This window comes from Octopus sinensis, linkage group LG27 (genome assembly GCF_006345805.1).
Source record: "Octopus sinensis linkage group LG27, ASM634580v1, whole genome shotgun sequence".
NCBI lineage: Eukaryota > Metazoa > Mollusca > Cephalopoda > Octopoda > Octopodidae > Octopus > Octopus sinensis.
In genome coordinates this window covers 5323585-5333584 of record NC_043023.1, presented here as the reverse complement: position 1 = coordinate 5333584, position 10000 = coordinate 5323585, and the positions used below count along the sequence as shown (strand labels likewise).

Here is a 10000-nt window from a genome sequence, read left to right as displayed (position 1 = left end):
TATTTTGATATAGATGAACATGGATATTGCTACTACAACTATCACACATACACAGAAACGTGTGTGTGTATATGTGTGTATTTTTATATATATGATGTATATATGTATTCTTGAATATTGTCATCTTTTTGTGACAAATTTGAGAGTGAAACCTTCACTGGATGTGTAGAGAAGATAAACTTATGTAATATAATTCATAAAGTAATAAAAATGTGTAAAATGGTAAATTTAACAACAATATAAACTTGGAAATAACTAATAATTGTTCATGTTTCATTATCTTCATATTTTCCAAGTGATGCAAGAAAAAGAGTGTAAATTGACACTCTGCGTAATCTTAATATTATCTTTGTCTTTTCATGTTTTTAATGTCAGAGATGGTATCAGATTAGATACAAAAGTTGCAAGTGCACTATAGCATCTATATCGAATATATATACAGGTTCATGCATGTATGCATACATACATGCATGTAGTGCTTTCATAAATATATTAGCAGTGTTATAAATTACAGGTATTTTATATTTTGTCAGTTTTGAAGAGAGTTTTAAAAGCGAATATGCATGTGTGTGTGTGTGTTTTATATATATATGTAGTTTTAAAAAAAGTGGTTACTTATTTTGGAGAATCATACAATTTGCTGTTTGTAGTAGTAATAGTAGTAGTTGTTATTATTGTTGTTGTTGTTATTGTTGTTATTATTATTATTATTATTATTATTATTATTATTATTATTATTATTATTATTATTGCTGTTGTTGTTTGGTTGGTTAACACAGTTTGTGGGTAGATATATGTTATGAAGTTCAGATTTCTGAGTTGAGAAGATATATAGGGGTTATAAAGCGATAAAAATTATAACCGAGGTTACCATCCACGGTTATAGTTGTTGTTATTATTATTATTATTATTATTATTATTATTTTTATTATTATTATTATTATTATTAAATTCATTATTTTTTGTTATTATTATTATAATTGGTATTATTATTGTCATCATCACCCTTATACCATTATTATTATAATTAATATCATTGTTATTATCATCATCCTTATTATTATTATTATTATTATTATTGTTATTATTATTATTATTGTTATTATTATTATTGGATGTGATATAGTTGTTGTTTTAGGAGGGAATTATTATTATAGGAAAAAGTCAGAGTTATTGTCTTGACAGCTGTATTTGCTGTGGTTATTATTATTATTATTATTATTATTAATTATTATTAACATGTTGTTATTATTCTTTTTCTTATCATTATTATCATCATTATTGTCATCATCACCATCATTGTTATTTATTATTATTATTATTAATTATTATTATTATTATTATTATTATTATTATTATTATTATTTCTTCTTTTTTTCTTGCATATTAGTTTCAGGTTGCCAGTGTGGCAAATCCACTTGGGTGGACCACAATCACTGTGTACTTACGAAGCGGGAAGAGTTGTTGTTACGGGTAGTTTTGGCATTACCATATGCCTCCAGTACGGGGTTACACTGGACAATCTGATCCTCAAGGGTACCCTTCTTCTCGTCTTTCTAGAATTTTGTGAATGGGAAGTTTCGGGGTTTTTCAGATGGATTGAGAGATGAGTTTTTAGAGGGGTTGAGTAATAATTTTGTATTGTTGGTTTTAATTTTAGTTTAGTTTAGTTTATTGTTATTATTATTATTATTTTTATCATTAGTATTTTATTTTAAAGTTTTGTGTTGTTATTTTTGAAGGAAGTTTAAAGAGTACGTTTGATAAGTTTTGAGTTTTAGAGGAAATGAGTCGGAATTCATTTCATTTGTTGATGTTGAATAAAAGATTTTTAAATAAGATAATGAATTTTGTTTAGAATAATTTTTTGTGTTGGGGAATTTTTGAAGGAGACAGGGAGAAAGATAGTGAGAGAAAGGCAGGCAGAGAAAGAATGATAAAAGAAAGCAAAGAAAATAATGTGAAAATTTGTACAAGTGAATTTTTAAAGATTGTAATAAAGCAAAAAAATAAAATGAATAATAATAACAATTGACACAAACATATAAAGATTACACAGTTAACTCTGAGTTTAAATAAATATACATTTCTAATCACAAGTATGGTACATAATTATAGATACATATATTCATATATACATATACTCACATACATTTGTAGTCAAACATCACAGCACAAACAACTTGTGTCTTAATATATATTTATGCATGTATGAAGAGTCTTCTTTGGCAAAACTCTGAAATCACTACCACTATTCATAATGTGTATGTATATACATATAGTGTGTGTGTGTGTGTGTGTGTGTGTGTGTGTGTGTGTGCATATATTGAACAGTAGGTTCATTTTATTTCTGTTAACAAGTTAGATTGATTTTGAGTATTTTCTTTTTATTTAATTAAACAGTTTGGTGATGATAATTATATATATATATATATATATATATATATATATATATATATATATATATATATATATATGTATATATATATATATGTATATATATATATATATATATGTATGTATGTATATATATACATATATGAGCTGTGTATATATGGAGATCGTTTTCTATTTTACTTTGTGAATTCATACCTAAGAATGATATCCATATGTAGGGAGAAATATCCCTACAAAATAGAAATGTCGGGGAAAAAAACCTAAACAGTTGATTGCACTTATGGCCATCTTCAAATGCTATTTATAAGGTGTTTTGTATTAATATCAATGTCATCCTTCCTTTCACAAGAATTATGCCCATAACTGAACTCAACCCTTATAAACATGCATTAATAAGCATTAGTATTTCAGTTAGTTTTAGAGCAGTTAGATTAGCTATTTTCTATTCAGTTATATTCACCCCACCCCTTATGTTAATTACACCCTTACTTGTGATATTTCCCAATACCGTTCAAATACATTTTCTGATGTTAAGAAACCTTAACTCCCTACCTAGGAGTATCAGCTATGCACATAATGTGAATGCTTGAATGATTCCATAGATATAACACTGCACCTTATAACACTGCTGGAAGTGGCCGCTGCAGACTATTGCTTTGAAATGAAGGCATATTGTTCACTTGTTTCAGGATTGTGAACTGACAGAATATATATATATATATATAATATATCCATCTGGTTATCTGCCTCTCTGTGTGTGTGTGTGTGCATCAAGGAAAGTGTTAGTGTATTTGTTCTGCTTGTAGAATGCAAAATTTTATTATTATTATTATTATTATCATTAATTTGATAGTCTTAATATTATTGCATGATTTCCTTGCACAACTGAACATGTTTCTGCATACTTTGGATATGTACAGTGTTTTGGTTTTTAATTTTCGTTTTCCATTGTAACAATGATAAACACAGCTACAACAACAAAAACAATCACAACAATAACAACAACAAACAATGACGAAAACAACAAAACTTCCAAAATACAAAAATAAATATACATAAAATATAACAAAATATCAAATGACAAATTTAATACTAATATTACAAATAATATGACTATTATGTGAAATTACTGCATTTCTAAATAGAAATAATTGCTCATTACAATAGAATACAAAAGAAAATTATTGAATGCAATATTCCTAGTCTAATTTCAAATAGAAGCTGAAAAGCATTAAACCACAGTTTTCAGTTTGTCTAAAGATTTATGAAGAAATAAATATTTCATTTGATATACATCTCATATATGTTTGATGATTGATATTCAGCGTTAAAAGCCGATATTATGAAACTTGAAGTAGCCAGATAGATTGATAGGCCTGTAGAATGTATAGGCCAATTGTTATTATTTGTCAGAGGAAGTATAGACCAGTGCTTTTCAAACTTTTTGCTGGAGTGGAACCCCAAGGAAACATTCCACTGGCTCGAGGAATAATTTAATAGTCTTATGCACACATATCTGCGCAGGAGAATTAAAAATTACTGCTGATTTTAGCAGTTTTGTAACTTCTTGCGGAACCCGTGGACTGTACTGGCGGAACCCTAAGGTTCCGCGGAACCCTGGTTGAAAACCACTGGTATAGACAATTAGGCATGTGGTTTAAGCGTTTCTGCTGTACAGTGCATAAATCCAAGTGTACATGTGTATGTGTGTATACAACACATAGACACACATAAATATATATGCATACATTAATATATACAATGTATTCAATAAAATATAATATTACAACATAGCATACATAATAATAAAGATACAATACATATGAAGAGTAACAAGAATATATATATATATATACACACACAAACACTCACACATACAAACATATATGCATGCATATATACATATATATATATGCATATATGTATATGCATATATGCATATACACATATATACATATACATACATACATACATACATACATATATATATATATATATATATATATATATATATATATATATATATATATATATATATATTATATATATATATATGTATGTATGTATATGCATATATGTATTCATTATAGAAACTGTAAGTTGTGGTAGAAAAAAAATCAAGGAGCTGTTATCACATTTAAGTAATCTAGATATGGGAAAGGATTTCTACAAGATAATTTTTTATAATTTTTATTATAGATACATGTGGTTTGCTGGCTATTCACTCACGTAGGTGGTTGGCTACCTTATGTACATAAACAGGATAACCAACATTTGACATAGTGTTGGAAATTTTTTCTTTGCCTTTATTGGGTTTGTATTAATTTCCTGGTCTAAGAGAACACATGTCTAATAAGTAGACGATTGTGAAAGGGCAAAGGGCATAACTAGATCTTACAGCTTCTAAATATATGTATATATTCTTGTTTTTTTATATATATATAAATACAATTTTGAAATTCAAAAAATATGAAATGTGAAAATAATAATTGAAGAAAAGAAAATTATATTCAAAATACAAAGATAAGTTAAAATGGGAAAAAACAGGTTAATATGTATTTTAGATGTATAAATTTTGTTATTAGAAACAAATGAGAGATTAGAATCACACGGTATGTCTAGAAATTAAAAATCTGCATATTGTGCTCCAGCATGGCCAGAATTAAAATGTTTTCAGATGAACTGAAGCATTTATAATGCATCAGTGGCCAATAGAATAACTTTAGAAATGACAGAGTCTAGGTAGGCGTGACTCTATGTAGTATGTGTATATCCAGCAATAAGACATATTGCATATATAAACACATATATATGTATGTATATATATATATATATATATATATATATATATATATATATATATATATATATATATATATATATATATATATATATACATATATATATATATAAACTCTGACGAAGTGAGCATGTAATTTTCATGTCAGACTAGGTTTATATAATTATATAATTCAGCCTTACTGTCTTTACTGAAACACATGATAATAATTATAATGTTTTCTGATTTAGGTACAAGGACAGCAATTTTGAGGAGAATATTTACTTGATAACATTGACTCCAGTTTTTGATTGCTACCTTATTTCATTGGTCCAGAGGAATGGCAGATAAAGTCCACCTTCATATGATTTGAACTCAAAGCATTAAGGTTTAGAAAATTTACTGCAAAGTCCTTTTTGTCAAATGCTCTAATAATTGTGGCTCAAAATCTCAGATCTTAAAGCATTGGTGAGTATTGTCCGGTATATTTGAGTGGTCCCATCATTCAGTTGGGTATATATTTTTCTATCTACAAAACTGAACCCACAAGGCCTTGATCAAACCAAGATTACAGGTCCATTATTGAGATCAAATGATATGGAGACAATATGCAGATATATATATAGTTAACTCTCGTAGTCTTTCCAGTTGTGAGTATACTGAAGATGTCTACAAAACAAAGGGGAAAGGGAAAAGAAAGAAAGGAATGAAAGACAAACAGGAGAATGGGGTTAGCAAAAGGAAAAGAAAAGTTTTGGTTCTTAAGGGAAAGTTAATATTACAATGATTATTATTATTGTTGTTACGATTAATTTATTATTTGGGAAATCTGTAAAAACTAGAAAACAGTTAGTCGGAGGGAAAAAGAAAGTTGAACCTTGAATGATGAACAAATGTAGATGTTTAACATCAAGGTTTGAAACAAAACAAATCGCTACACATTCTTACACTATCATACACCTGCACCTGACTATATATATATGTATGTGTGTGTGTGTGTATATATATATATATATATATATGTATAGGTATATAATATATGTATAAATATAATATATAATATATATATAATATATGTATATAATATATATATAATATATGTATATAATATGTATATATATGATAATAATATATGTGTATAATAGATATATAATATATGTATTAATATATATGTGTGCATAATATATATATATATATATATGTACATGTATATAATATATATATATAATGTGAGTATAATATATATATGTATATACAATATATATATGCTACAAATAACCCCATTGACTTTTAATACAACTGGGACAAACTGTATGGTATAGCTTGTGTAGGATACACAATGCCTTAAAAATAAATAAGGTGAGATGGTCATGATTCGATTGTCTTTAAATATAGGGCTGATTCATCAAAGTGAATCTCTGTGGGCTAAATAGCAATAACAACAACTGCATCAAAAAACAAGAGTGGCTGTTCCTCTCATAATAATCCCTTTTCTATAAACCCACAACCAAACTATCACCCTTGTGGCTGTTTTTTCCCTTCCACTACTATCGAGCCAACTACTCCCCCTTCGATTCCAACTGACTAGAACCAGCCACCTATTCCTTATTTCAAACCTTAGCTAAAGATTTGGGCCCATTTATCTACATTGCCACCATAGTTGTGTTGCTGTTGTTGTTGTTTAACCCTTAGGTCATCCCCATGACACACCAGTCCTATATCAAAGACAATGAAGATGTAAATCTAAAATATTTGCCATTTCAAATTTAAGGATTACATCAAATTAAATATTCACATCCCTCCTTCAATTATTAAAGAAAGTAAGGGGGGAATTTGAGAGAGAGATTTCCCTACTTTTTTTTCCTTGATAGCAAATATAGGAGACAACTCCAGGCATATTTCAGCCTTTCTGGACTTCATCAGAGAATCATAGATTTCACTGTAAAAGCTCAATTATTGATAGTAAAATCAATAAATATATGCAGAATATTATATACAAGGGTTGGTGAAATTCCAGAAATATTCAAAGACTAAATTGCTCAGAAAAGCCTTCTGCATTATCAAAATAGATAGTAGCTAATGGTAACTAAAAGAGAGGTTGAACAAGTTATATTAATTGCCTCTCATAACAGAAACCTCAATCAATTTGAAATTTAATGATATATATATATATATATATCTGTGTGGATGAATAATGTAAAATAGGAAAAGGGCAAAGTCTCTCCTTTTTTGAAAAAGTGAGACAAATGCAAAGCCCATAAGGGTCATTCCAGAGATGCTAGTTGATTGATCCAGAGTTGAACATTAATATAAAAATAGATAATCTTCATTCGCACATACATACATAGATACATAATGTGATATAAAAACAGTTTATATTAAAATAAAAAGTAGATCGAAAGAAAGGTAGGAAAAATCTTGAGTAGGAAAATAAGTTGGGGGAACCACACAAGAGCATCATGCTGAAATATTTCGCTCCGTAAAGCTACCTTCTTCTCTTCATCATCCTTCTTTTTCTTGCCATCAAGAGTAGCAGCAACGAGGGCAAAGTACTGGATGACCTTTTTCGTGTTCTCAGTTTTACCAGCACCAGACTCGCCACTGTAGTGATGTGGAGGGTTGTACAAAGTGTATACAAAGAGGGAGAGAGAGAGAAAGAGAGAGAGAATGTGTGAGTGATGGTGAGTGATTGCAACTGATTGTGTGTGACAGAGTATTAGAGTGTCAGATATATACGCACACATATGTATATGTATATGTATGTATAGTGGTGACACGTTAATTGAGAAAGTGAGACCACAACAAATATTTGTGGAATATGAATTTTACTTACAACTTAATCACATTTTCACTACTTAATTTTAACACTTCTCTTTCCTTTTGATACTTGGAGATGAGAATTTTTAAGTAGTTAAATTGTGAGTTTAAGTTGTGAATTCATGAAATATATATGTATGAGACAATATATACAGTTGCATGGCAGAAGAGAGAGTAAGGCATTAATAGTTTTGTGAAAGACAAAAAAATAAACAGTTGCAAAATATTCCTTCTACAACAATAAAAACAATAATTGTAAGATTTGCAGCCACAATAATAATAATAATAACAATTTCATACACCATTAATAACATCAATATTCATATCAACACCAATATATGTATATATAGAAAGAGAGAGAGAGAGGAAAAAAGAAAGAAAGAAAGAGAGTGAGACAGCTAGACTGAAATGCGTCAAATATGAAATTGCTTGACAATCAAATAGTCTTTCTATTTTTTCTAACTGTCAACAAGATGGAAGAGGGTTCGCTTTTTCATTAAGGCATCTTTATAAATATGCATTACCATCTATAATGAAATTGTTTGGATATGAAGAATTTTCTTGGTAGAAATATGTAGTTTGAATGAAGATTTGTACATTTGTTGTGTATTAGCATATTGGTTTGAAATTTTGGGTAAAAAGCCAGCAATTCTGGGGATTGGGGTTAGTCAATTACATCGACCCAACTGCTCAATTGGTCCTTATTTTATCAACCCCAAAAAGGTGAAAGGCAAAGCCAACTACAGTAGAATTTGAATTCAGAATGTAAAAATGGGTAAAACACTATTAAGCAATTTGCTTCATGTGCTCACAATTCTGCCTTTTTTATGTATATATAATAAAGGATAAAATCGCTAAAAATTTTATCAGTGACCAACATATAAAAGAGACCTATTAAGGTGAATTCATATATAGAGGCTTAAAAGGGCATAGAGGGTTCTATGCCTACAGGAATGGAACCCTCTATGCCCTTAATTATAATTGTATTTTATGCTATTATAGATCTGTTTGTATATATGTATGTATGTATACTTTTTTATATGTAATTGCCAAACTTTACTTTTTCCATCAATTGTTATTAATAGATTTAACATCACTACCTTTTAAACAAGCAATTCCCATTCAGCACATGTTCTTCAAAGGTTTTGATATATATTGAATAGTTATCAATTTTTTTTTTTTTTGGTGAGAAAACAAAATGAAAAATAAAATAATGAAAAGAAAAATATAGAAAGACAAAGACAAAAAAGGAACAGTGAATCACCTAAACATTCATTTGTCTTTTCATGTGACATGCTTCTAAATTTCAGAAGCTCATGTTTACTTCTGCTTACCATTTAAGATTTTACAAACCTAATTTTATATTCACATTCCTTATATATATATATATATATATATATATATTATATATATATATATAAAAGAAAATGAGATGACAGAGGTAAAATGGTTACATTATAAACTCCATCGACTTACAGCTGTTTCTGCTGCTAGATGCAGTGCACTCATGTTGGGTGCCTATAAGCAAATGTTCCCTTTTCTTTCTTTGTATTTCAGTTTTTATTTTCATTATTTTCTTTTGTTCTGTTTTGTTTTCTTTTTTCCCACAAATAAATTTCTTTTCAACATAAATAATTTTTCAGATAATGGCATTTTTCCCATTCCCCACGTATATTGTATATGTGTGTATATATATATATATATATATATATATATATATATATATATATTATATATATATAGATATATAGACATACAAGCACACATTAGCAAGATGAAAACAATTGATTTGGCCTTAAAAAAAGCTACACAGAACAAACATTGCACATTTTTGAGAGCCAAATATTGCTGATGTGTAAGACACTTACAGCTCTTGTGCCGTCAGCCTTCTCTCGCTTTTTTTCCTGTGTGGCAGCAACTTCGGCAAAATACATTATCACTTTCTTGGTACTTTCAGTTTTGCCTGCCCCAGATTCTCCACTACATTCTCAAAAGAATCATATCTCG

The 10000-nt window shown here is 28.4% G+C and overlaps 1 protein-coding gene across 1 annotated transcript in view; it reads right to left on the bottom strand.

Moving 5' to 3' along the window:
* The window catches only part of LOC115225111 (myosin heavy chain, striated muscle), a gene marked incomplete at its 5' end in the record, with an annotated part of 84610 nt that overhangs the window by 67740 nt on the left and 6870 nt on the right, over positions 1–10000 (bottom strand). Inside the window, 2 exons of the mRNA XM_029796042.2 lie at positions 1449–1556; positions 7666–7777. Coding sequence (XP_029651902.2) covers positions 1449–1556; positions 7666–7777 — 220 coding nt within the window. The remainder of the gene's footprint in view (positions 1–1448; positions 1557–7665; positions 7778–10000) is intronic.